The sequence below is a fragment of the Rhinopithecus roxellana genome, chromosome 5 (assembly GCF_007565055.1).
Source record: "Rhinopithecus roxellana isolate Shanxi Qingling chromosome 5, ASM756505v1, whole genome shotgun sequence".
NCBI lineage: Eukaryota > Metazoa > Chordata > Mammalia > Primates > Cercopithecidae > Rhinopithecus > Rhinopithecus roxellana.
Window position 1 is genome coordinate 163,482,660 of NC_044553.1, and position 27,442 is coordinate 163,510,101.

The following is a 27,442-nucleotide window of genomic DNA, read 5'->3' on the forward strand; positions in this document are numbered from 1 at the left end:
TTGAAAAGCAACTTTTATTGAAGAATTTGGAGGGACAGTTTCGTATTATAATAGTAAAAATACTAAAGTTTAACGTTGTAAAAAACGCCGTGGTGCAGCAGCAGCGGCAGCATCTGGCCAGGAGGGCGTGGAGGGCCCGGGGACGGCCACCCCCACAGCGAGTCAAGGAGGGCCTGGGGTGAGAGCGGAAAGGTTAAGCGTGGAAAAGGTCAAGTGCTACCGTGGAGAGATCATCTGAGGGGGAGGCTCCCGGTGGGGCAGTCACCAAGAACCATGACACAGAAGGGGAAGGGGGAGGGCTTTCCTGTCACAAAGATTTTTTAAAACCCCCCAATGCATTTGAACAACATAATACACAATAACAAATTTAAACCTTCTCCTCTGTCCCACTGGGTAAACCCTGGCCCATCCCCCATCCCTGGTCCCATCCCAGGGGCCCAGCCTCTGATGATGTCCTCAGAGACACAGCCTTAGTGCTGGGGGGGCTGCCGTGTGCCTGCCACCCCCAGGAGAGGGTGCCGGCCAGCATGCCATAGTGAGGTTGCATCTGGTGCCACAAGGTTGAACTGAGGCCCAGGGCCCCAGAGAGATGCAAGACAGCTGGTGACAGCCCAGGGCGGCTGGCTGACAGGGGACACAGCGCAGGAGCTGCCCGGCCCCCAGCGCCGTATTGCGCATAGCTGCAGAAGTCCTTAACGTTTCCCTACGTGAATCGGATTGTTCTGAGGGCTGAGGCCACGTCCGGAGAACAAACTGGATGAAATAAATTAAAACCCGCAGGACAATTTTCTTCCCTACCCCACTGCGGGGGAGGGTGCTGCCCACAGCACCAAAACGTCTCTCCATCTGCGCTCGGAGGACGGCGTGGCTTCTCTCAAATGCACCCGAGAAATAAAAACCATTAAATACAGATCATGGCACGAGGCCGCCTCTCCATCCCTCCAAGCTGTTGTCCAGCGCAGTCCACTGCCAGCTCAGGCCGTGCCGCTGGCCGAGTAGGAGAACTGGGGAAAGTGGGGCCTGCGCTCGCTGTCCACGCACTCCATGCTGTCATCTGTGGGTGTAGACAGCTCAGATCTGGGCGCCCCACCTCCCTGCCACCCCCACCCACCCACAGCTCCAGTAGGGAGGCAACCTCTTAAAACGCAGCCAGCACGCTGTGATGCCACCAGGAAACTGAGGCAGGACCCCACAGATTGACACAGGGACCTGGGCCCTCAGAGCACTGCCTCCCACCCTCATCATTGGCAGTCTCCAAAGGGAACCTTTTTAAATATTTAGGTTTTAAAACATCTGAAACCAAAAAGGCTGAACACTGCAGGCCTCTCTGAGGGTGGAGAGAAAAGGGAGCGGGCGGGGGCAGGCACAGTGGCCCCTCACCTTGGTCAGGTGGTGTGATGGTGATCATCTGGGCCGTGAACTCCTCATCAAAATACCTGGTGTCGGTCTCCGATGTGACCTGGGGCTTGAAGGGTGGGCTGAGCTGCAGAGGTGGGCAGACAGGACAGTCAGGCGCTTCGCTCCCTACTCCCAACACACCCAGACCCTCAAAGCACCTGGATCTCTAAGGGGTCTCCAGGCAGCACTGATGTCAGAGAGTGGCAAGCCACCAGCCCCCCATGGAGGCAGCTCTGGGAGGGAAGGACATGAGGAGTGCAGGAGCACGGAGACACCCTCACCAGCTGAGACGCAAAGCACGGAGACAGCCTCACAGCAGCCCAGCAGGCGACAGGAGGCGGTGCAGCCCAGCTCTGAGACCCTCCCTGCTACCAGTAGGTGATGACTTTATTTTTGCTTTTTCTTTCTTGTTTTCTTATTTTTCTTATTGGTCTTGTAAATTGGGAAAGAGGGAGACTGGAACAGGGTGCACAGCATGAGCCCACCCTGCCTCCATGGCTCAGGGACTACAGGACCACAGCCTGCTGGCATCTGGCTGCAGAGAGGACTCTCAATAACCCAGGATCAAGGGTGACTCTAAGGTGATGTGCACATGTGAGGAGCTGCCAGAGAGCCCCTCAGGTCCCACAGTGAAGGACCCCCTCAAGCACTGCCCCACTCGAGTCTGGCCTGGGCACCAGCACTGTCCACTGTCAATTAGCAAGGTCTCTGGTCAAGGCTGGGCAGAGGCTGAGCGCTGCCCAGGCCCCCCATACCCTTGGAGGGCAGGGCAGAGCTGGAGGGTGGCAGGCCTCAGGGCAGGAACTGGGACTGGGACCAGGGCCAGGGCACCCTGTGTTAGTGGGAGGACAGGTGCCCAGCTGGGTCCCAGGGCTGCCCAGCCTGACCAGCTGCACATAGCCTAGAACAGGCATTCAGGGGAGGGGCAGGCTGGGAAGTGGGCAGAAGCACACCTGGTGACAGGGCACCCAGCACCTCAGAGTGCAGGCTTCTGAACCTAGCCGGCAGACCCCATCAGCCAGGGTGACGGCCAGGGCTCCTGAAATATGAGCACCTAGGATGGCGACTCATGTAGACAGAGCTGCCTCCTTCCAGGGCGGACTCCCCCATGTGCCAGAAAAGTAGGTGCTGTCCCCTGTCCCTGCACAGCCAGAAAGTAGGGCTGGGCTCTCCTTGCAGCATAAAGGACTGAGGTCAGACAACAGGAGGAACTGGTAGAGAGCAAGGGGCAGCACCCCTGGTCCACCGCCAGCCAGCCTTCACTGCACAGCATCAGGGGAGGGACCCCCAAGGCTGGCACTCAGAGTGTGACACACCTCTGAGGGGAGGAGGAAATAAGGAGGACCAGGCCAGTTTCCTGGAGGAAGCCAGCAGTGCCAGAGCTTCTGAGCAGCAGGCACTGAGGTTGGTGCAGCAAGGCCCTCCTTGTACCAGGACTGCAGCAGGCTTCCGAGGAGAGGGCGAGTGTGTGGGAAATCCGGCGAGCGAGCCACGTGCATGCGTGAGTGTGGCTATGTGGGAAGCAGCCGCACCTTCTTCTCATACACGTGCTGCCACACGATGCCGGCAAAGAAGCGATGCCGCATGATCTCCTTGGCGTCCTCAGAGCCCCCGCCAAGCCTGCGGGTAGGAAACAAGGCCACGGTGTCGGTACTGCCACCCGCCCAGGCCCCAGGCTCAGACCCCTTCCTCCTGTGATGTAGGGCCCGCCGGACAGGACATTCTGGGGCCAGGGAGGGCAGCCAGTGGTGCAGCATCCCTGAGCAGCTGTGGGTAGCAAAGCACCCCAGGGCTCACGGCAGGCAGGGGCTTCCTGAGTGGGTGTGTGGGGGCTGCACGGTTGGGGACCGAGGCCCAACTGACCCTGCCGTACCCAGTCACTCTGCCTGCGCCTGAGGCTTTGGGGATCAGCCCTGGCCAAGGACATCAAGCTCTGGCTATCAGTGTAGTCTGGGAGGTGCCAGGACCACCTGGCACAGGGGCAGGTGCAGCCTGGGGGTGAGGGGGTGGAGGTGGAGCCTGCAGCCGGGATGGGCGGCCCTCACCTCTGCTTAGGGTCCTTCTTGAGCAGCCCTGAGAGCAAGGACTTGGCCTCAGGACCAAGCGTGCGTGGGAAGCGGATCTCCTCCATGAGGATGAGCTCAAAAAGCTTCTCGTGGTCCTGGTTGTAGAAGGGCAGGCGGCCGCACATCATCTCATACATGACCACGCCCAGCCCCCACCAGTCCACCGCACGGCCGTAGTCATTGTCCTCCAGCACCTGCACGGGTGGCAGACGGGCAGGACCTGGCATCAGGGGGTGTCCGGGGAGGTGTCGTGACGTGCTTGGGGCACAGAGAGGACACAGCTTTGCGTGTGCTCGGGACGTGGGGACACAGCGACGCGTATGCACGCAGGTGGGGCGCACACCTCGGGGGCCAGGTACTCGGGTGTGCCGCAAAAGGTCTTCATGGTGGCGCCGTCCTTGATCCCCTCCTTGCACAGCCCGAAGTCTGTGATCTTAATGTGCCCGTCCTTGTCCAGCATGAGGTTCTCCAGCTAGAGGAAAGGTGGCCAGGTCAGTGCTGCCAGGCTCCCAGGGCCCTGCCCCACCCCCAGTGCCCGCCAGCGCACCTTGAGGTCCCGGTACACCACATTCTTCTCCGAGTGCAGGTAGTCCAGGGCTGACACGATCTCAGCGCCATAGAAGCGGGCCCGGTCCTCAGAGAACACACGCTCCCGGGACAGGTGGAAGAAGAGCTGTGGGAAGCGCGACCTGAGGCACAGCCGTGGCCGGGCCTCCACCCCCACGGCCTGCAGGGTTGGGGTTTCGCAGGCAGGGTCTCAGGGCATTGGACACAGGGAAGGGACCACCCCCCAGAGGGCACGGGGGCCTGGAAAGTCTCAGAAGCCCTAACTCAGCAGGAACAAGTCACCCCACAGCGGGCAGCTGCCTGGGCAGGCATCACACCACCCACCCAGCAGGGAGCACTATCTGGTGCTGTGGAGAGTAGCCGAGGTTCCGGGAAGGACCAGCCCCACTATGGGCGGCCCAGCTGCCAGGGCTGGGTCCACAGGCCGTGAGGCCCATCCCCCGCAGCCCCAGCCCCTACCTCGCCCCCATTGGCGTACTCCATGACGAAGCAGAGGCGGTCGTGGGTCTGGAAGGAGTACTTCAGGGCCTGCAAGGAAGCGGAGCTGGAACTGCAGCCCCACGGGCAGGACAGCAGTCCCGCACCACGCTGCCCGATACCACGCTGCTTGATACCATGCCACCCGATACCATGCTGCCCCGTGCCACGCTGCCCGACACATTGTCCCACACCACGCTGCCTGACACCACGCTGCCCCGCACCACACCACACTGCCCGCACCGCGCTGCCCCCCACCACACACCCCCACACCACACTGCCTGCACCGCGCTGCCCCACATCACACACCCCCACAACACGCTGCCTCACACCATACTGCCTCACACCACATTGCCCCACACCACGCTGCCCCACGCCACGCTGCCCCACGCCACGCTGGCCCACACCACGCTGCCGCACACCATGCTGCCTCATGCCACACTCCCCCACACCACGCCACCATCGGGCTGGGCCCTGGCAGCCCCTGAGGCGCCAAGGAGGGTTTGAAAGGTGAGCAAAGTGGCCTGGGCTCAGGTCTCCAGGGCGGGTTGGGACCTCAACAGGGGGCAGTGCTCCCAGCACCAGGGCCCTGGCAAGGGAGGACGCACCCTCCCAGGCAGAGCCAGCTTCCTGCCTTCCACCACAGGCGGCTGTGCTTTTAAAGCAAAGGCTTCTTCTGCAGGAGAATCATCCCCAAACACAGTGACCTGGAACTAACCAAGTGGCTGGAGCCTGGCCCCCTTCACAGTAAATACCTCCTGGGTCGAGTCCCCAGAGCGGGCTCCCCAGGACAGAGCCCGGGCCTCAACAGAAGCCGGGCAGGCAGGGCTGCAGGGCATGGGGAGCTGGGGCCTCCTGGAGCCTCGGCAGAGTGCAGAGACGACCAGGGCCACCTGCCCCACCTGCCCGCACACTGGAGCGGCGAGCACAGCCCCCAGACCACATCGGGCACCTCCACAGCCTGACCCTCCAGGGCAGGCCTGTCACCAGCAGCGGAATCCACGGTGCGTAAAGCCCTCACGTACCCAAGAAGACAGGACATCGTTCCCTAGAGACAGCCCCAGGAGTCGCTACCTGACCCCAGCCCTTCAGCCCCGTCTGGGCTCCCACTCACCGTGAGGAAGGGGTGCCTGGAGTTCTGTAGAACACGGTTCTCGGTGAGTGTGTGGGCCACCTCGTCCTGTAAGGCAGGGTTGGGTGAGCTGCCGCCCTGCATCCTCGTCTCCACCCTGCCCCACCGCCCCGGCCCCACCTTGGCCACGATGACCTCCTTCTTGAGGATCTTCATGGCGTAGTAGCGGCCCGTTGCCTTCTCCTTCACCAGGATCACCTTCCCGAAAGTGCCCTTGCCCAGCAGCTTCAGGTACTCAAACTCGTTCATGGTCTGTGGGCAGGCACCAGGGTCAGCGGGTGGCGCTGCCCACAGTGCCCAGCTGGTCGGCATGTGTCGGGTGGCATGAGGGGCCCCAGTCACCCTCGGCAGACTTGGAGGCGGAGCCAGGAGAGGCGACCGCTTCACACCTGGTGGCCTGCTGGGCTCAGCGGGGAGTCTGGACTTACAGGGAACACATGGCTGCAGCCCTAGCTCAGAGCGTGGGGTTCAGGGAAGGGTGGGGTAACACTGCCCAAGCCTGGCAGGGCTCAGCGGCCCCACTATTTCTCTGACATAGGGACCCGTCTGGGAAGCAGCCGCGCCCCACACGGAAAACCGGCCTAGATGGGGACTGCCGTGGAGTGCCGAGTGTCTCCTGGGCCGAGCTGGGACCCCATGACCCACCCAGCTCTCCACAGCCCAAAGGAGCCCCAGGCACAGGCAGAAATGGGCACAGGCCTCACCACACGGTGCTTGGGTTTGGCCAGGGACACCTCCATCTCTTCAGCCCCTGAGTTGTCGCTGGGTGAGCCCGACCGGAAGTCCATCATCTCCTCCTCGTGCTTCTTGAGGCCATCGGCCACTGTCTGGATGGCGGTTGTCCACTCCTCCCTGCAGGAGGTCAGGTGAGGCTGCAGCCCTGCACCTCACCCCATGAGGTCAGGAGCTCCACCCCACGACTTACACCCACCCTCCAGCCTCACAAGCGGGGTCCCCAGAGACAGCCCTGAGGAGGCCACCCCTTGACCTGGGCTGGCCACACACACTCAGGGTCAGAAAGCCCTTCTGGACCTGGGGGACACACAGGCTTAGCCCCCAAGCAGGGTTCAAGCCCCCAGCAGGACTCCAGCCGAACTCCAACCCGCAGCAGGACGCAGGCCCACAGCAGGACCCAGGCCCACAGCAGGACTCTGCCCCCCAAAAGGACCCTGCACCCCAGCAGGACTCCGCCCCCCAAGCAGGACTGGCCCTCTCCACCGGGTTTTTCTTTTTTTGAGACGGAGTCTTGCTCTGTCACCCAGGCTGGAGTGCACTGGTACAATCTCGGCTCACTGCAGCCTCCGCCTCTCGGGTTCAAGCGATTCTTGTGCCTCAGCCTCCCAAGTAGCTGGGATTACAGGTGTGTACCACCACATCCAGCTAAGTTTTATATTTTTAGTAGAGACGGGGGTTTCACCATGTTGGCCAGGTTGGTCTCGAACTCCTGGTCTCAAGTGATCTGCCCATCTCAGCCTCCCAAAGTGCCAAGATTATAGATGTCGGCCGCTGCGCCCGGTCCCTAGACAGATGTTATCTCCAGCCTCAGTTTCCCCACCCAACCCCACAGGCAGGACTGGGCCAGTTTCCAAACTGGGCTCTGAGGAGGGCCTGGGATCACTGGGGAGTAAGAATGGCTATGGGCAGAGGCGCCCAGCACCCGCCATCCCCATGTCCCTCCTAAGCGCTAGGGCTGCCCAAGTGCCTGGCCTGGCCGCCGCAGCCCACGTACCGCTCCTCGGGAGTCTCCACGTGGAAGGTGCGTTCGATGACAGTGGTCCACTGCAGGCAGCGGATGATGAAGGTGTTGGGCCGGGGCCGCTCTGTCTTCATCAGCTGGCACTCTGCGGGCAAGCAGAGCCTCTGTCTGCATGCATCCCCCTGCCCCTCCCAGGGCCCTCACCACAGTCCCCACCGCACCAGCCAGCTCCCCTTGCATACCACCCACAAGTCCTGGGAAGCCCCATCTCCTCCTCTCTCCAAGCCTCAGTTTCTCGCCTCATAGAGTGGGGCTAGGACCCCCGTTCCAGCTCAGACACTCTACTCCAGGTTGAGGCAGCCCCAAAGGGCATCTGGCCCAGGGTCAGGTCAACCCCCCACCATCGTCCCCTCCTACAGTCCTTCCTTCAGTCACTGAGCCCCACCGTGCGCCAGGCCTCAGAGGATGAGGGATATGGAGATCCCACAGAGGGGCTGGCATGAGGGGGACACCCCAGAAAGCAGCTTGTCCTACCTAGTGTAGAAATGTCCTGCTGTTTTCCCAACCTCACCCTGAGTACCTGGGAAATACAGACACCTAAAGCACATGCATACCTGGGGCACACGCACACCTGGTGCACACCCATACCCGGGGCACAGCCACACCTAGTGCACACCCACACCCGGGGCACAGCCACACCTAGTGCACACCCACACCCGGGGCACACCCACATCTGGGGCACAGCCACACCCGGAGCACAGCCACACCTGGGGCATACCACAGCTGGTGCACACCCACACCCGGGGCACACGCACACCCGGGGCACACCCACATCTGGGGCACAGCCACACCCGGAGCACAGCCACACCTGGGGCATACCACACCTGGTGCACACCCAAACCTGGAGCACACCCACACCTGGGGCACACCCACATCTGGGGCACACCCACACCCGGAGCACAGCTACACCTGAGGCACACCTACACCTGGAACACACCCATATGTGGGGCACAGCCACACCCAGAACACAGTCACAGCCGGGGCACACCCACATGTGGGGCACAGTCACACGTGGAACACAGCCACACGTGGGGCAGTCACACCAGGGGCACACCACACCTGGAACACACCCACATCTGGGGCACACACACACCTGGTGCACAGCCACATCTGGTGCACAGCCGCACCTGGAGTACACACCCACACCTGGAGCACAGCCACACCTGGAGCACACAAACACCTGGAGCACACCCACACCTGGGGCACAGCCACACCTGGAGCACAGCCACACCTGGTGCACAGCCACACCTGGAGCACAGCCACACCTGGAGCACACCCACACCTGGTGCACACCCACACCTGGTGCACACCCACACCTGGGGCACACAAACACCTGGGGAACACATACCTGGGGCACAGCCACTCCTACTGCACGTACACCCTGAGGGCTGTGGGAACGTGCGGGGCCCTGAGAGGTGTGAGTGAGTGCAGTGTGTAGCTGCTGGGGCTCCTTGGCAGGCTCTGGCCCAGCCTGTGCAAAGCAGGAGGGGTCTGAGGGGCCAGTGGGGGGCCTCTGACATTCCAGCATCGAGGCCCTGGCAACCACAAGGGGGCCTGGCCAGGCAGCGAGGGAGCTGTCTTCCAGGCCTGGGGGCCAGGAGGGGGCTCGGGACCAGCCTGGTGGGGAGGGTGGCCTGTGTCAACACAGGCCAGAGAAGTGGAAACCAGCGTGAAGCCCCGGCACACCCACCTCCCACTTGCTCCTGGATGGTCTGATCTGCCCCGATATGCAATCCCCAGGGCCAGGGGCTCGAGCCCACTGCCCCGGAATCCTTCTCTGGAGGAAAGCTCCTGGCCCCTGCCCAGCTCTGCTCCTTGGCCAGGCACTCCAGACCGCCCACCTATGGCCTAATCTGAAGGCCCCAGCCTTGCCGGCTGCTCAGGCAACACCCCCCGCTGGTACCCACCCGTGTGCCTCCCCAGAGAGCTCCCCCTTCCTTCCTTCCCGATGCCTCGGCCTGGCGAGCACACCCACAGCACCCGTCCCCAGCAAGGCCCTGTCCCAGGTGCCACCAGGCACACAGCGAGTATCCAGCCTCTCCCTGATCCCTGAAGCCCCCAGCCCCAACCAAGGAGACACTGGGGAGGGCGTGGGGCAAGTTACGCAGCCCTGCCACATACAGATGGCCCACAACTGGGTCCTACTTAGCTGCTCAATCACACCTTTGGCTGCCACGGGCAGAGCTGGGCTCCAGGACGGACACAGAAAATGAGGACCATGCTGGGAGGCCCACGTGCCTCCAGCCTCCCACCTAGCGGGGCGCCTGGGTCTCCATGCCAGGGTTCCCGTCTAACATGGGTAGGGTTGCACCTGCCCCCGCTACAGGTAGGGAATAAAGCCACAGCAGGGCGAAGCAGGGAGTGTCACATGTGTTTCATCTCTGTGGGATGCTCCGGCCAAGGTCCCCCGCTGGCCTTTCTGCACCTGCCCCTTCATGGGCAAGGAGGCTTCCACCCTGCAGCCTCACAGATGGGAAGCAAAGGCTCCGCCATGGGGTTTGGGGACTGAGAGCCTGTGCAGGGAGAGGCATGAGCTCTTCCTCAGTGATGGAGGCTTCAGAGCTAGAGACCCAGGTGGGCTCTATCTGCCCCGCTAGGAGGAGGGGCCCCCGGGTCAGCTGTCCACCCTGAGGCTAGGCTCTGCTACCACTTGTCTGGACCCTCCAGCCTCCAGAGCATGGCCACCAGGGAACTGCTCCACAGTCAGCCAGCACCGGGACTTGGCCCAGAGACCCCCGCCTAGCCAGCCTCAGGACTCAGCTCAGAGACCCCTGCCCAGCCAGCCTTGGCCTCGGGACTCGGCCCAGAGACCCCCGCCTAGCCAGCCTCAGGACTCAGCTCAGAGACCCCTGCCCAGCCAGCCTTGGCCTCGGGACTCGGCCCAGAGACCCCCGCCTAGCCAGCCTCAGGACTCAGCTCAGAGACCCCTGCCCAGCCAGCCTTGGCCTCGGGACTCGGCCCAGAGACCCCCGCCTAGCCAGCCTCAGGACTCAGCTCAGAGACCCCTGCCCAGCCAGCCTTGACCTCGGGACTCGGCCCAGAGACCCTCGCCTAGCCAGCCTCAGCCTTAGGACTCAGCCTGGAGACTCCCACCCAGTCAGCCTCGGCTTTGGGACTCAGCCTGGAGACCCCTGCCCAGCCAGCCTCGGGACTCAGCCCAGAGACCCCCACCCAACCAGTGCTTGTTGCTTGCTGGCCCAGGACATGGAGACTCCAGGGCACCCCCATCCGGGGGCCTGGTGGGCAAAGAGGGCTCCAGCCAACCCCAAATCTAAATCCCGAAAGGCTGAGGGGACACTTACGTGCCACAGAGAAGTTGTTGAGGGGGGCCTCACGTTGGTCCACGTCCTGCGGCCGCTCCTTATAGCCAATGAAAGTGCCATCGTTCTTGAGGAGGAAGTAGCGTGGTCGCCAGGTCTTGATGTACTCCCCTACAGACGCGCAGGTGGTGAGGGCCACGCACACTCTACCCGTCAGACCCTTGCCAGGCAGCCAGGTAGCAACTGGGTGTGCCAGGACAGATGTGCCTGGGACGCCTGAGTCCCGGGGGGCAGGCGCAGTGGGCGAGCTGTTTCTTAGGGCAAGCGACAGAAGCGGCCCTGGGTCAGTGGGAAGGCAGACTCGCCCCACCACAGCGCCTCTCTCAGAAGAGCCACCCCTAGCTGTGTCTGAAAACGGGCTGGGCCAGCTGGACGCAGGGGATGGAGTACCATTGACAGGAGGCTGGGAAGAGGTCTGGGCCAATCTGCACAGCCTTCCTGGAAGAGGCAGCACCAAACCAGCCAGTCCCCAGCAGGCACCAGCAGCAGCTCGGGCACCAGCTATGGCCACAGGGGCTGCAGGGCTGAGAGCATTCCCCAATCAACCAGGGTTGGCCAGGTGGCGACAGCAGCTGACAGTGGCAAGTATGGGCTGTCCAGCATGGCCGCCCCCCTACCCCTGCTACCCACCAAGAGGATGGAGCATGGCGTCAGAAGTGAGAGATCAGCACTACTCAGACTGAGGGCCAGGCTTGTGGGACAGGACTGCGCCACTGCCGTGGGACAGCACTCCCTGTCTAGGGGCCTGGAGCACAGTCCTGGGGACTGCCAGTGAAGCCAGACACGGAGGTGGCACAGCCAGCTGGGCAGCGGCCCCAGGGCACAGAGGCTGTCAAGTCCCCAGGCTGAGACCCACACTCAGGCCCTGCCGCCGTCGGCCCTGCTGTGTCCCACCCATAGGTCACTCAGGTACACGGGAATGTTTTCCCTCAAGTTTTGCAGCATCAGCCACTTCAGGCGTTCGCACTTCAGAATCAGAGCAGCTGTCCTCGGTGATAGCCCAGCAACCACCATTTTTCATACTGACACTCGGAAAAAAATGTTCCACTACATTTTGCCGAGCAAGGAGTTTGAACAACAGGGAACTTACTAATTAAGCAACTGCTTCATCTGAGGGGCCACTGGGCAGGGGTTGGGGAGGGGGCCGGGTAAGGGGTTGGCGTCCCTGAGCTCTGGGGCCTGGGATTTCCTGCTACACTGAGCCCCTGACAGGGACACCTGGAGGGATGTGGGGGACAAGCAATTGTCCTGTCACCAGACCACCCACCACCCGGTCCTGCTGGGTCTGCATGGTGAGCCCAGACGCGCCCAGCCCTCCCTGGCGCACAGGGAGGTCCCAGCAGGGCAGCAGCCCCAGGGGAGCTCAGAGGCCATGGAGCGTGGGCGTCCCAGCAGGCAAGGCGTTCTACTTTCCAGGGAGCCATGGGCGCTCAGAGGCCATGGGGCGCGGGCGTCCCAGCGGGCAAGGCGTTCTACTTTCCAGGGAGCCACGGGAGCTCAGAGGCCATGGGGCGTGGGCGTCCCAGCGGGCAAGGCGTTCTACTTTCCAGGGAACCACGGGAGCTCAGAGGCCATGGGGCGTGGGCGTCCCAGCTGGCAAGGCATTCTACTTTCCAGGGAGCCACGGGCGAGCTCTTCCAGAGGTGAGCCACCAAGGCTCGACAAATGGCCACCCCCCGGCCAGGTGACCTCTCCCTCCTGCCCCAGTCCCAGGTGCCCAATGCCCTTCCCACCAGCAACATGGGACGTGGTCTCCACAGGACCAGCCCTCATTCTGCCCAAGCCAGGGCTGCTGGGGGGATGCTGGTGGGGGTGGGGACACCCCACCCAGCAGGGCCTGAGTGAGGGGAGAGGCTGCTGTCGGGTCTGGGGTGGACCGGGGAGGGACAGCCACAGCCCACTCACAGCTGCCTGACACCCCTGGAGGATGGCCAACACCCAGTTGCCCATCTGGGGAGGAGGGTCTAGGGCCCAGAATCTGCCCCATGCCCAAGAGCACTCATCAGGGGACCCCACCCACTCCACTGAGCCCTCCATGCCCCTGCCAGTGGGCTGCCGGGCAGGTGTGGTGCTGCCACCCTTGGGCACCGGCTCCTGTCCCTGGCCTGGGATCTCACACGCACACCCCCGAGTGTGCACAGACACGCACACATGTGCCACACAGCTCCACCTCCCCTCCCAGGTCCCCTCCCCCAGCCACAGGACCCCTGCAGGTGCGGCAGGCAGGCAGGGGCTCTCAGAGCAGAGCAGGCTCGGGGGACTGCATACAGCCCACTCCACCCGTCCCCCATCCTAGGCCACCCTGCCGCTCGCGCCCACCCGCCTGCGTGCCAGTCTGGAGCTGTCGGCCCCTGATGGAGTGCCTCCCATCCTGCCAGCTGCCACTCCCCAGGACGCTAACTGAGTGGGAAGACTGATGAGCGCCCAGGCCCGGCACCCCTGAAACCCATCTTGATCCACCAACTGCTGCCAGCCCCCACCATGCCCAGCATGGCCCCATGCTGCCCCCGAGCACACAGCCCCGTGCCCAGCCCCAGTCTTGCCCCTGTCCCTGCTGCCACAAGCTAAGCCCCAGGTTCTGGGAGCTGGATCTGGGGGGTTCTGGGAGCTGGATCTGGGAGTGCGGGAGGGGCAAGCCCAGGGGCGGCGCTTACCAGGCGTAGGGGGTGAAAGAGGGCAGGTGCCCAGACCCGAGCCCTCCTGGGGAGTCTTGGGGTGGGCAGAGGCCCAACTGGGCCCTGGGATTTCAGTGCCTTCCTCTCACCTGGCCCCACGGACCCAGGGAGTGGACAGGGATCACGGCTGGCCCAGGGCGGGCCCGGGAGACAGGTGTGTGTGAGGGAGCCTCACTTGGCCTTTGTCTTCGGAAGCCCGGCCCAGCACACAGACCCCTCTAGGGGAGGAGCAGGATCCCCAGGGACCGGGATAAGGGGTCCAGAGACACACAGTTCTTTTTCTTCATCTCCCGCCTACAGGGTCAGCCAGGCGATCAGTTGTGGGGGTGCCAGCTGCGGCCAGGGCCGTGGCTTGCATCTTAACGAGTTCAGCTCAGACAGGATGCTGGGTGGGCGGCCAGCCCCAACAACAGATGCCCCAGGGCCCCACTACTCCCTGCTCCAGGACTGCGGTGACACAGGACGGGGCAGGTGGAGGAGACAGCCACCCGGGGCCCAGCATCACTGTCCTCACGGCCACGGGACACCTGCAGGCTGGCACCTGCCTACTCCGGGTCCCTCAGGAGGGTCGGAGCACAGACACATCAGTCAGGGCCGCCCCACAGACCCCCCCACACGAAGAGACCGGCCACATGGACTCTTCTCCTTTGCTGTCCTGAGAGTCTCCAGGGGAATTGGAACCTGTCATCCAGGCCTTTCTTGAGTTCCCCACCCTGTTGTGGTCCTCAGATGGCCCCCACTCGAGGAAGGAGTAGAGTCCACTTGGAGATGCATAGAGCCAGCCCCTGACCCCACCCCACTTACCCCCAACCCCACCCCACTCCACCCCACCCACCTACCTGCCCGCACAGCTGACGGCACCAGAGTGGGCACAGACCCCCAGGTTGCCATGCCAGGCCCTCACTCCAGATGGGTACAGGCAGGAAACAAATGGGGAGCCCAGGGCACGCCCCACCCCACAGAACAGAAACCCACACACAGCCAGAGCCATCTCCTGCCAGCAGCCACTCCCAAGGGCAGTGGAGACCGCCCGGCATTCAGGCCCAGTCCCTAACTGGGCCTCTTCAACTCCTAACTCTCACACCCCCATTCTTGGCTCGAGAACCCCCAAGTCCCCAACCACTGCACATGCTTCAGACCTGGGACCTGGAGCAGGCAGGATCCCAGCACAGCCCCGGCCTGGGCCTCAGGATCTAGCAGCAAAGAGGGCTCCGTGCCCCTTCAGGAATGTCAGCAAGTCCGGATGGGGGACCCCACACCACTGCCAGAAGACCTGAGTGGGGACCGAGTGGAGGACGGCACGGGACCGGTCCCACCCTCCTGCCCCGTGGCTGGTCCCCCCGGCAGCGGGGAAGCAGCAGCTCCAGTCCCACCCTCTAGGGTTCTCTCAAGGCCAGCCCTGGGCCGGTGAAAGCCGCCCTGACCCTTAACCCTGTGGCACTGCACCTATCCAAGACCGGGTCCTGTGAAGCCACAAGGGAAGGGACTCCTGTGCCCGATGAAACCCATAACCCTCCCCGCCAGCCAGCACATCCATGGCCCAGGGCTCTAGGCATGGGAGGTGGCTGCCCTCGGTGGGGGTAGGCAGTTGGCCAGACGCCTGTGCCCTGCCCGGAGGGACAGAGGAGCCCAAGCTACCCCGACTCCTCCTGTACCTCCTGGACCCCATATCCCCCAGCCCTGGTCCCTTTGGCATCCCCATGTCCCAAGTGGCCCTCCGGCAGGAGTGACCTTCCATCCCCAATGCTGCTCATCCCCAGGAAGGGGCTGGAGCACCCCCAAGGAAAGGGGATTCCTTCCCAGAAGTCCTCCTGGGCCAAATAGCAGGGTTCGGAGAGGAAGCTGCTCTTGCCTGGCCTCCCCCAGCCCATACCACCACCACAGGGGCCGTGTGGACAGCCACAGGCAGCACACCCTCTCCACGCCTCGCACACGCGCCCCAGGCCACACTGTGGGTCAGGGCCCCCAAGGCAGCACCCACGAAGACATGGGGACCAGGACCCATGTGCCACGGGCAGGACTGGGTGGCCCCTGAGGGCCAGCTGGCGGGTGGTCCATGTCCCAGGACTGACACACGTCCTCCTGAGCCACCAGGTGTGTCAGCCCCTCTAGGCCACCACGTCCTCAGCTCCATGAACATTTTCTCAAAGTCCCCAGTTCTCAGGAAACTGCTGGATAAACACTTCGCAGAGACGGTGGTGGCAGCGGCTGGCAGGGTGCCAGGCGGCACCGAGCTGCTTCTCCACAGTGAAGTGAGCCCAGCAGGCCCTGGGAGCGGGCGCCAGCTGACAGCGGCCACCGCGGTCCCCACTGACGACACATCCATCGCCCCAACAGCTGCCGGGGGCCCATTTACCTTCTCCAGCACATTGAGCAGACGGCCCCGCTGACGGCAGCCCATGAGGGGCCCGCAACCCACCCTCCCTGCCTGCCAGGCCTCTGCCCGGGCCCGAGAGTCCACATCCCTTTACCAGCAGCCCTCGAACCCTGTAAACAACCAGGCTGGGGTGGGGACAGGGGAGGGGCCACACAACAGAGGCCAGCTGACCCCACTCGGCTGGAGCCCCCCGGTCTGTGGGTGAAATACATCCACTGCTCCTCCCGGCACGAGCCCTTCTGAGGTGGCACAAGCGGCCAGTCTGCACAAGGAGAGGTGTCTGTTCCCGCCAGACAGAGGGCTGGCGCTACACCTGCCTGGGCCTCTCCCAACCCAGAACCCATTCTGCTCTCCCAGAAAGCCCACCTGGCAGGCAGGGCAGGCAGGGTTCATCATGCCCATCAGCTCCCTGGGGCAACTGAGACTTAGGGGAGGTGACCCTCAAGGTCACAGAGACGCAGATCACGACCAGAGATCCCAGGTCCTGCCGCTCAGGCAGGGTTTGTAACTTGACACAAACTGGAAATTCTTCACCGCCTTCTGCTCCACCACTGAGCAGGCCTCAGCCTGACACACACACACCGGGAGGAACGTGGGTGCGGGCAGGGGGCACCACCATGACCCCGTCCACCTCGCTGAGGCACAGCTGGAGGCGCTGGGGCCCCTCTTCCTGCTGCTCCAGGGCAACGCCTGGCTCTCAGCTTTCCATTCCCCTGGGGCTCTACAGGGGTGGGGTACCGGGCCTCCCCCTGGCGCTGCCCCTGACAGACCACCTGAGAGCCTGGATGTCCCCCCACAGGCACTGCCCATCACCCACCCCTCGGGCTGGCAAAGGCACCCCACCTGCCACACACCCATCCATCGCAGAGCCCAGCAGGGGCACATCCCAAGACCCTGTGGATATGGCCCTGTGCCCTGTCCCCCACCTCATTTTTAGTCTCCCCCAAGCAAGCCCCACCCATGTCATGGCCCACCCTGCCTACTCAGGAACCCTGCAGATGAGGCTGTAGCCCCTCCCTGGCACCTCCTGCTCTGCCCCCGCCCACTCTCCCCGTAACTGGCAGCAGGCTTTGCCAGGTGCCCTCCACCCAGTGGGTTCCCAGGGCCCTCCCCCTCACTCCCTGCATGGGAGGAAGCAGGGCATGGGGACAGCACACAGTGCCTGCTGCGAGGGAGGGCTGGCCAGAGTGTCCCACGTGTAGACACTGCCCTCGGGAAAGGAAGTGGGCACGGGCACACACAGGCTCCTTCCGGGGCTCGGTCGGGGTCACATAGCCATGCCCACAGCCCCTCCCTCCTCCTGTCTCTCTCGGGCAGGGCCCCTGGCGGGTGAAGGGCTCCAGTGCTGACCTCTCGATCCCTGACATCCCAGGACAAGTGCCCTGCACTGCTGGGGGGAACTGGAACCAAGCAGTAGGGACCTCCTCCCCCACCCCAGCCACAGGAAGCACCTCCCAGAGAGGGGCCTTCCACCTCCCCACCACCGGCCGGCTCCTGTTTCTGCCCTAACTTGGAGCCACGCCTGGGGCAAGAGGGCCCCCAGAGCATGGCCGGCGGAGGAGGGTGCTCCTTCTGATCCCCTGGCCTGCTGGGACACTGCAGCCCTGACCCCCGCGGCCTCACCCCCACACCGCACCAAGCTTGTGCAGCTCAGCATCTCTGCGCCCTACCTGGCTGCTGTGCCCCTGGCCGCAGTCTGTGGGGAAGCCAGCCAGTCCGTGGCCAGCCCAAGGGCCCCTCTGCATACTCCAGGCCCAGGGAGCAGCCACCTCCCCGCCAGGCCTGCCCGGGGGGTGTCTCCACCCCTGAGCTGGACAACCAGCTGAAGGCCTGGGCAGGTGGGCCCGCCAGGTGACAGGGTATTGGTGGGGTCTGCAGTCACCGCCTGGGGGGTGTGTGAGCCCAAACACAGCACCCCAAGGGTCCCACCCCAAAGCCCCTAACATTGGCGGTAGAGTCAACAATGAACTCCCCACTGCCTCAATTCCAATGTTTCTGAAATCCAAACCTATCATTTCTTAAGGTTCAAGAAAAACACACCTAAAGGCGGAATGACAGGGAAGGGAACTCCCACTGGGGATGAGGAATTGAGGGGCCTAGGGTTCGCCCAACAGCCCCATCCTGGCCTAGAGCCCCAGGGCCCTCTGCCAACCTACCCAGGGCTCCAGCGTTGGGCTGGGGGAACCTTCTCCTGAGGCAATGGGACTGGGCACAGTGGTCCAAGCAGGCAGAAGCAGCAGGCATCTGCCCACCCAGGGTGGCCTGAGGAGCAGGCCCAGAGCCACAGCCACCAGGCTCAGCTATGGGAGGGCCCGAGGGCAGGGTGCTGGCCCCAAGCCGGACCGGGTGTGCCCAGGCAGAGGGGACGCCAGCAGGGGCCGCGCCAGTTCCCTCCGCTCAGCCTCCCACAGGACTTCTAGGAACCCGGCCTGATGCAACCCAGCCAGGCCTCTCCTGAGAGCGGAAGGTGTGCAGGGGTCCGGGCGCCAGCGCAGGAACTATTCCACACACATTCTGTCCCCTCTCCTGGGCCTCAGTTTCCCTTCCTGGAGTCCAGGCCCCCACAGGGCATCCCTGTCCAGAGAGGGCCAGCAACCAAGAAACAGACAGGAAGAAGAGCTGCCCATCAGAAGCCACCAGGCGTGGGGTTGAGGTCCAGGGCTGGGGCCAGCAGTGACCCCTCACCCCCACTCAAGGCCACCTTGGCTTCCTCTTTTGTTGTTTTTGAAGTGAGAACTCAACAAGCTCCCAAAACAGGAACCTCCCCAATGCTGGCGGCCTCCACCACAGCTGTGCCATGACCTCCACCAGCCTGTGCCTCCTGCCCCTCACCCAGGTGGGCCCAGGGCTGTCGGGACCCCCACTCTCTGCCCAGCCCACCCATCAGGAGCCAGCACACTTGCCTCCCAATCTCTGTCCCTGGCCCGCCCACAGGAGCTGTTCTGGACCCTCCCCCAGGGGAGGCGGAGCTTGGCACTAACCAGCCCAGGGCCCGTAGGACTCAGACTGAAGCCCCCCAGATGCAGGCTGGGGTTGACCCTCACCTGACAGCCTGGGAAACTGAGGCCCAGGAGGCACAGACAGCCTTGGCCTGGAGCTCACAAGGTTCCCACACAGGCTGAAGGGAGAGTCTGCGGGCTCCCTCCCTCAGGGTCCTGCTGGGCCCCTCATCCTGGCAGGGTAATGAGCAGCCTCCATTTGCACACAAACAATTAGCCCAGCGGGGCCCTCCACGGCAGCTGCTCTCTGGAGTGGGCTCGGAGCCCCCCACAGACCTCTCTTCTCCCGGGTGTGTTTACTCAGCAAAGTCAAGGCCTCCTCCAGGATGAAGGGGAGTGGGCTGTACCCGCTGAGGTCCCCCACCTCATACAGAGACCCCAGGACCAGCTGGATGGCTGGGCAGCAGCTGGGGTGCAGTGAGGGTCTGCGTCACTCACCAATGCGAAGTAACACACTGGGGTGGGACCACTCTCTCCCTGCCTCGGGGCCCCCTGCAGGGACAGCCAGTGGCAGAACCTCAAGGCGGGGAGAGGGGGTGGGAAGGAGGCCCAGCCTGGGCACCTGCTTGGGGTCAGAGAGCAGCCTCCATACTCCCCACCGGGGCGCCTGGGGCTAACTAACTCAGCAGGAGTGGTGAGGGCGCTGCCCTGAGGCCTGGATTGGGGGGTCTATGCCAAGCATGGGCCCGGGGTGGGGCACAGCAAGGACTCAGATGTCCGGAGACTGGACCCTCCGTGAGCTGCATGGACGCATGGTCCCATGTCACCCGGGCCCGGCCCGGGCCCGGCCGGGCACCCAGGTCCGTGGCTTGGACACGCCGCCCATGTGCACTCAGGAGCGTCTGCCGCGTAGACCCACGCATCACAGGCAGCTTCCCTCAAGCCACGCCCACTCGGCCTTGGCCTGCTGGGTTACAGCCTGCCGAAGGCAGCCAGGCCTGCAGCTCTTCCCCGGGCTCCCTCTCAGTGACCAGCCTGAGGGAGTCCAGGAGGTGCCCCTGTGGCTGGCACCCACTCCTGGTCTAGGCCCAGCCCTTTCTCAAGAGCCCAGAGCCCCTCATCCTGGGTCCCAGCATGCCGGCCACCCGCCTTGGCCCTCTACTGACCCACTTGGTCCGGCCAAGTGGATGGGGGGACGCTCAGAAAGACAACTGCAAGTGGACAAGGACAGGCCCCCAGGCCGGCAGCTGCACCGCGGCAGCTCTCCATGGGGCTGGGCTGCAGCCAGGCTGGTGCATGGCCCCAGGAGCACTGGGGCAAGCGGGCAAGGTGAGCAAGCCGTTGGGGAAAAGTACCTCAAAAGAGCCACATAGCCTCTGGCCAAAGCCTGGCACGGAGCTATCAAAGGAAGGGAAACTGCAGGCTGGAGGCTGAGTTCAGCCAGACCTGCGCCCTGGCCCAGGGTTGATTTTTTAAAATTGTCAGCCTTCAAAAATCAGGAGACTTCACACAACAGAACAAATCTTTGAAAACGCAAACATCTGAGCAACACTGAGCCCACCAGGTCACCAATGGCCAGAGCTGAGCTGTGGCTGCTTATCCACTGACACAGCCGAAACAGTAGGGGACATCTGGCCCCCTGTCCCTATAGGTCCCACCAACCTCCTCGCTAGCTCCTGCCCTTAACAGCCTGAGCTCACCCTCCAGGAACCATCTTCCTGTTAGATGCGCAGACCCAGAGGCCTTGCCTGGGTCCAGCCACAGGTCCACACAGGCCTGTAGCCGGAACTCCTGTGTCGCCATGCCAGGTCCCTTCTATCTCTGAAGCTCCTCTGACCCAGAGCACACATATCAGAACAACAGAAAGCAGGCTGGGCCACTTCCCAGAGACGACACCCACCTCCCAAGGGGCAGGAGAAGGAACCTTGGCCTGGCAGACACTGCCACTCTCCCCTCACACACAGGGAACACCCATCCCCTCTCAATGACCACATCACCCCTGAAGGCACCATTACGGGATGTGTGGCCAGCCCAAGTAGCCTTGGTGGGACTGTCACCTGGGGGTTCAGCTGAGAACCAAAGTGCCCCAGGCCATGGCCGTGGGGAGTCCTGGCAAAGGGGACAGGTGTGGGCCAGCCTCCAGGACAGCACCCTAACCTGCAGGAGCAAGGAATGGTGGGGAGTGGCACAGGGCGTCTGCAAGGGGCTGTGGCCAGGTCTGGAGGACAGTCACTGCATCCCTCCCCAGCCAGGCCTGAGCACTGTGAAGCAGGGGTGGGGTCAGCCCAGCACAGCCCTGCTGCGGACAAGGAGGCAGTTGGTACCTCCAACCAGTGTTATGGGTGGGGCTGGCCCAGCCAGCAGGGTGGCAGAGCACATCTGCAACACACAAGGGGCCCGGGGACGGGAGTGGAGAAATGCGGCAGGCCCTGGGGGAGAGGCTTTCCTCCGCAAGCAGGGACCAGCTGTGCGGGTGGACGCCCACCTGCTCTTGGCAACAAGAAGGGCTATGCCTGCCAAGGGCATATGTCATACCCACACCACCTCCCATCCTCAGCACCCACTACACTGGCGATGGAGGAGGAAGAGCCAGGGGTAGAGGTACAGGACCCTCACTCCTGGCCTGAGGCTAGGGGTCAGGTGACAGAGCCCGGAGGCTGCTGAGGCTGGCTGGACCCCAACTCAGGGCCCCCCGCAAGCCATTCTCCACTCCACCAGGTCTCTCTCCCACCACTGCTCCCTGGTGTAGATGGGGAAACTGAGGCCCAAGGAGCTCAATGAACTTGCCCTTGGAAAGGGACATGGTGATGGAGTGGCTAACCAGGGTTCAAACTCAGCTCTCTGGACACCCCACTGGGCCTGATGCCCCGTCCCTGCCAGGTGCCTCCTGAGGGCACGACATCAGCAGCAGCCTGAAAACCACCCTGCCCTCGGAGGAGCACTCCTGCCTGGGCCCAGCTGGCTGATGGGCACCCCAGTCACTGGGGCCTGGGCCCCTGGGCAGTCAAGGCCCTGGCGTCTCCTGGGTCAACCCGAAATCCAACAGTCTACCAACGAACAAGCATTTGCCAGGGATTAAGAAGCAGCGGCCCCGGCAGCAGACTGTGTGTGGCACAGAGAGGAACAGGGCGTGGGGCGGCGGGGGGGGTCCCTGACACCAAAGAAGGCTGCGAGATGAGGTAACAGAGCACCTCCAGACACAGGTGGCAGGACTCCTGGGGAACAAGCAGGGGACAGCACACAGGAGGGGATGGAGAAGGCAGGCTGGGGCAGGAGGCCTTCGGGGGAAGCCGCACCAGAAGCTCCCCATGGACTACAGGCCTCTGCAGCCTCCTTGTCTTCATCTCGAGACCCCGCGTGACATCACTGGTAGCTGCCAACTCGAATGCTCCAAACACACAGCCAACCACACCCGATCCCCCAGCATCTCATCTCGGGCACTCCTTCACCCCACCCCCAGGCTCCTGTGGCTCCTCAGGCCTGCTCTTCTGTGAGCTCCTATACATCCCACAATGCCCCATCTTGTGACACCCACTTTTGCCACACCTCCCTGTCTGCTCCAGCTGTGTCTGGGGTCTCCCCACTACCAGATGTGAAACCCATCTGCTAAAGGGTATACGTAAAGTGGGGAGCTGCTGGCATGAGATCACTAGAACTTAGCAGGGAACAAGTCTGGAAAAAGAAGTCAGGAGAGGGCAGACAGATCCCGCCCGGGGCAGGAGAGAGTGACTCGGCCAGGGGACCTGAACCTGAATAGGAAGCCTACCCCAGCAGCACAGAGGAGCAAAACAGCCACCCAGCCTCCACTGTACCCCCCGGAGCAATGGAGGGTGGGCAAGGCAGAAGGGCCCGCACAGGGTTGGACGGGATGGGGCTATGTCCCCAGCTCCCATCCCACCAGCTCCTAGCCAGGCCCCTTGAGGAGCACCCCCTCCATGGGCTGCAAGGCTAAATGAGTGAGGAGGGGGACTCAGGGGCTGGGGGGCCTGGGCTCAGCCAGCTCTGTAGCTCCAAGGCAAACATGCCCTGCGCCCAGGCGGTACGGATTCCCCCCACCCCCAAAGCTCAGGCCTGAAGCAGGCACCAAGCCAAGCCAAGCAGCCCTGCCCTGCCCTCAGGAGCCCTTGGGCAGTGCCCCGGGCCGTCAGCGTGCCAGACCCTGGAACAGCCCAGTGTCCTCGCCGCCTTCCAGGAAAGCCAGGAGAGAGGCTGGCAGCAGCTCCCCCGCCTGCCAGGGCCCGCACCAGGAAGCCACTCAGATGGCCGGCCCTGCATGGGGCCTCATCCTCCTGGCCTCCCCGAGGCCGTACCCTCCATGCCATGGGAAGACATGGGGCCCTGGACACTCACCCTAGGCCAGCCCAGGGTTCCCAGGGGAGGCAGTCCCTCCCACCCAGCAGGCCTGGGCACAGGCACTCACAGGCCCTGGGGCCACCCCCATCCCTCCCTCCCCAGGCCCAGCCCGGGCAGTGGGTACCAACCTCGTTTGTGCAGCCAGCCCTCCTTCACAATAGCCACGTCACTCATGGTGCCCGAGGCTTCCACGACGCTCCCGCGCTCCTCTCAGGCTGGCGCTCCCCGAGCCCAGCTGGCCTGGCCACAGCCTCTGGGAGACGCAAAGGAAGCTGAGTGTGAGGCCATGCCCAGCTAAGGGAAGCTCCTCGCCCAGGGTGAGTCGGAGACCCACTGCACGTGCCTGGGGGCTCCACCTGCACCTGCCTTCCCAGGTTGGTTGCCATTCCTCTAGGCTCTCTGACCCCCAACTGCCGGCCTGCCTTACCTCCCCCCAAAGCACTCGTGGCTGCCAAGTGTAAAATCTATGTAATTGAACACAGTTCCCCGGACCTGGGCCTCTCCTCATTCTAGGCTGAGTCCCCAGCCCCTGCCACCACCCCCCCGCAACAGCCTGGCCCTGAGAGCTGCTGCCTTGCTCCCCTCCCCATTCCCACCTCCCCAAGCCTTTGGACAAATCATCCCCATCCCCAAAAGGCCTTCCCAGCCTGCCTAACCTGACGCACCAGCTGACAGGCTGCCTCCTCCAGGCAGTCCCTTTGAGACTTCTTTGACCCAGGCTGGCTCGGCCTTCCCTAAGCCCCTGGTGACACATGGCCCCGTTTGCTCTCCCTGTGCATGGTGTTCCTACCCATGGATCCTGGGACAGGGAACAGGGCTCCTCCCTGCTCCCCAGACTAGGAAAGCAAAGAAATTCAAACATGAAGAAGACTGGACCAGGATGCAGGCCACTGGTGCAAACGGCCCAGAGCCCTCCAGGGCGAGCCCAAAAACCTCCTGGGAGAAACCCCAGGCCCCTCCTAAACCACAGCGCCCCTGCCGGTCTGAATCTGGTTCATTCATTTGGCCAACGTGTACCAGGCGTCTCTGGCTTTGCCAGGCCCAGTGCTGGGCGCTGGAGACAAAGAGAGGTTCAGACAAGTCGGTCAGTGAGGAGCACCCAGTCCAGGGTGGTTACAGACCCATAATTACAGCAGTCGGGAGGCAGCAAGTAAGTGGGGGAGCACTGGACAGGCCCCTACCTTGCAGTGGCCCACCAGCCAGCCCTCACCTGAGCACACTTTATCCATTGATCCTGCATGGCTTCCTCATTTCCCCTCTGATAGATGAACTCCTAGGCATCCCTCAAAACCCAGTTCCCATATCACCAACTCCTGGCATCCTGAGAAAGAGCACTCGGCATGCTCTTCCTGTGAGCAGTCCTCTGCTATCCTTCCAGACGGGCCTTCCTGAGGGGAGAAGGGCCCTCTCCGCCAGGCAGAGACACCTGACGACCTCTGTGGAACGGACCCCAACATGGGCCTTTCTACAGTCAGCCAAGATGCTCTCCCACCAGGCAACCTTTCCGGCCTCCTGAGGCATGGGCTGGACACCCACCGAGGGTTGCTTTGCACTGATTGTCTTAAGCTACATTTAGAATGGCAGGAAGGCCCACTGCCTTGTGTCTAGTGCCAGGACAGGGAAGACCACACCTTGCTCAAAGAGGGAAATGCCCCAAGTACTCAGCAGGATGGAAAGCCAGACCCGAGGAGGGCAGGGCTCCCAGCCGCGCGCGCCTCAGGCACAGGGGGCTCTGACGACAGAGTGGGCGTGGCCTGGAGGCAGAGGGCTGGACTCAAAGACCTCTGGATGTCCCCCCACCCCCCACCCGGGCCTGCGCCCCTCCAAGGCCTGCTGCTGACAGAGTCAGACAGCTGTCCAGAGCCATGTGTAAAAATACATCTGTGCACACACAGGGTGGTGTACGTCTGCACAGAAACGTATACACCAGGCCAGTACAGGGCTGCCTGTGGAGGCGGAGGGACCCCAACTTCCCACAGCCTCTGTACCTGCCACCTGCCTTTACCATAAGCACATATTCTTGCCACTATTATTATTTAAGTCACAACTTAAAAAAAAAAAATACTCTGTGTTTCGAAGGGGCTCCTCCATCTGCCTCCAGAACCCTGGTGTATGAGAAGTCTATACAGCTCCGGGGAGAGGGAACCGGGCCTCCACCAATGCACTCCGCCCTTTGCTTGGATGAGGGACTCAAAGCAGTCAAGAAGTGGCCACCTGGAGCAAGGCCAAGGGACCCAGGAGTGAATGTGGGGCGGCCTCTGGCTACAGAGCAGGGGCCCAAGCCAACCCCGCTTACCACAGCAGCACTCAGGGGCCGTCCCGACAAGACCAAGGCTCGCTAGCGCCCCAGGATACTCAATCTAAGGGGCAAGCCCCAGCTGCCCTCCAAGCCTCGGCCTCTGGGACGGGCGGGCAGGACCTCCAGGACCCACCCAAGACAGGAAGCAGTTCCGGGGCCCAGGAGGGTCAGTCCTTTGTGGCTAGCCTGGGTACCCCGCCACCACGTACAACTTTTTGTCCGTGGGAAATGAAGTCTTCTTCCGGGGCCCTCCCACAAACTTGAAGGCCGGCCGCGGCGAGCCTTTCTCCTAACCCTGGGGCACCTCCGCCGGCTGTCTGCTGGCCCAACGCCCGAGGAGCCCCACGGCCCGCAGGGGCACCCCGAGCCCCAGCCCCAGGCCCGGCAGCGCCCCTTCTCCCGGGCCCCGGCCTCGCCGGGTGGAGCGGCCTCCCCAAGGTCATGAAGGAGGCTGGGGCCGGCAGCCTGCACCCCCGGCGCCCGGCGTGGGGCCGCCCTCCCTTGGCCGGGCCCGCGCGCCCCGCGCCCTCCCCGCCCAGGCCCGCTCGGCCACTTCCTGCTCCCGCTCCTCCATTCTGGCGGCGCCGCGGCTCGCGCCCCGGCCCGACCGGCCGGGAACAAAGCGGCCCGGCCCGCGGGGAGGAAATCCGGGCCCGGGCGGCCGCGGCGGGCGGGGACTCACCGGGCCGCCGCGTCCGAGCGCGAGCGCGGGCCTAGCCGGGCCGCGGCCTCCGGCGCCCGCCGCTCCGCATCCCCGCGGGCCGGCGCTGGGCGGGGCCGGGCTGGAGGCCGCGGCGGGCAGGGGCGCTGCTCGGGGCCGGGCCTCGCGTGCCGCTGCCGCTCGGTGCCCGGTGCCCGGCGCTCGGTGCTTGGCCGCCTGCTCCCGTCCTTCGGGCCGCGCTGGCTGCGCTGGGCCAGCCGCCTGCCGCGCTTGGTCCTGCTGCCGCCGCCGGCCCGCCCTCTCCCCGCCCCGCTCCCGCCCCGCGCCCGGAGCCGCCCGCCCACATCCGCCTCCGCCGCCCGGGGCGTCCCCACCGCGCGGCCGCCCGGGCCCGCGGCGAGGGCGGAGCGCGCCGGGGAAGCGCGCGGCCGGGCTGAGGGGCGGCCCCCGGCGGCCTGGGGCCTGGGCTGGGCCGCTAACGGAGCCCGGCCACCAGCCAGCCCGTCCCGGGGCCACGCCTTCTCTGGCCTCAGTTTCCCCATCTGTAAAGTGACCCGGCGCTTCTGGACTCGCTCTGCCCGGACCCTACTAAAACAGGCCCGAGACCGGTCAGGGACGAATCCCGGACTTCTGCCTCCACTGCGCGGGGCGAGGGTGGGTTAGGTTGACTTTCAGGCCGTGCCCCACGTGTGCACTGCCCCACTGTGGGGGGCGTGGGGTGGACGGCCAAGAGTGTCCTAAAAGGCCCAATCCCAGGACCTTGTGCCTCTGGGGGAAGTGCGGGAGGATGCCAGGACAGGAGGCCAGTTGGAGGTGGGCCTCCAAGGAGCGGGAAGGCTCTGAGGGGACTCAACCTTTCACCTAGGTACCGGCAGCTACACTCACAAAAGGGAGACTTTGCTGGGGAGTGGGAGAAGAGGGGCACACTTTGCCTGGGTCCCACCTTGAGCTGGGAGCAGACACCAGACAGAGGAGGAGCGGTGTCTAGGGTGGGCTGTGACAGCTGAGAGCCCAGGACCCTCCCTGCTGGGTGGACTTGGTCAGCCCCGACACCCAGTCCGAAGTCCACTGGGAGGCTGATGGCCCCGGTATGGAGTGAGTGAATGGGACACAGACCCCCTTGTCCTGAACACTCACAGGACAATGCAGGTGACTGCCACCCCGACCCCTTCCTAGCCAGAAGTTCCTCCAACAACTGCCCCTCCCCCATTCCAGAGGCCCACAGTTGATAATAACCCTTTTGTGAAAGAGGGACTCTTGTGAGTGAACCTTCCTGAGGCTGCTAAGTATTGGGGTGGGGGGAGCATTTTTATTTTCAGCCAGAGTGACTTCAGTTGGCAGCAGGGGAGGGGGTGGGAGGAGACGTAGACAGAGGCAGCAGGTTCGGCCCAGCGCTCAGGACAGAGTCTGCAGCCAAAACTG

At 63.9% G+C, this 27,442-nt stretch overlaps 1 protein-coding gene across 2 annotated transcripts; it reads right to left on the reverse strand.

The window, feature by feature from the left end:
* On the reverse strand, nucleotides 1–26,307 carry AKT1 (AKT serine/threonine kinase 1). 2 transcript variants are annotated; one of them, XM_030930546.1, is made up of 14 exons: nucleotides 26,042–26,307; nucleotides 23,189–23,313; nucleotides 10,699–10,827; nucleotides 7,370–7,481; nucleotides 6,345–6,492; nucleotides 5,761–5,892; nucleotides 5,623–5,688; nucleotides 4,491–4,559; nucleotides 4,012–4,137; nucleotides 3,808–3,936; nucleotides 3,444–3,658; nucleotides 2,931–3,018; nucleotides 1,381–1,483; nucleotides 1–1,054 (listed from the first exon to the last, which is right to left on the reverse strand). In XM_030930546.1, exons 2-14 carry the CDS (start codon nucleotides 23,232–23,234, stop codon nucleotides 975–977), a joined length of 1,443 nt encoding a protein of 480 aa, XP_030786406.1. In that variant the 5' UTR covers nucleotides 23,235–23,313; nucleotides 26,042–26,307; the 3' UTR covers nucleotides 1–974. The 2 variants fall into 2 exon arrangements, with proteins under 2 accessions (XP_030786406.1, XP_030786407.1); XM_030930547.1 differs by lacking the exon at nucleotides 26,042–26,307 and adding an exon at nucleotides 23,717–25,077.
* Nucleotides 26,308–27,442: the final 1,135 nt, after the last annotated feature.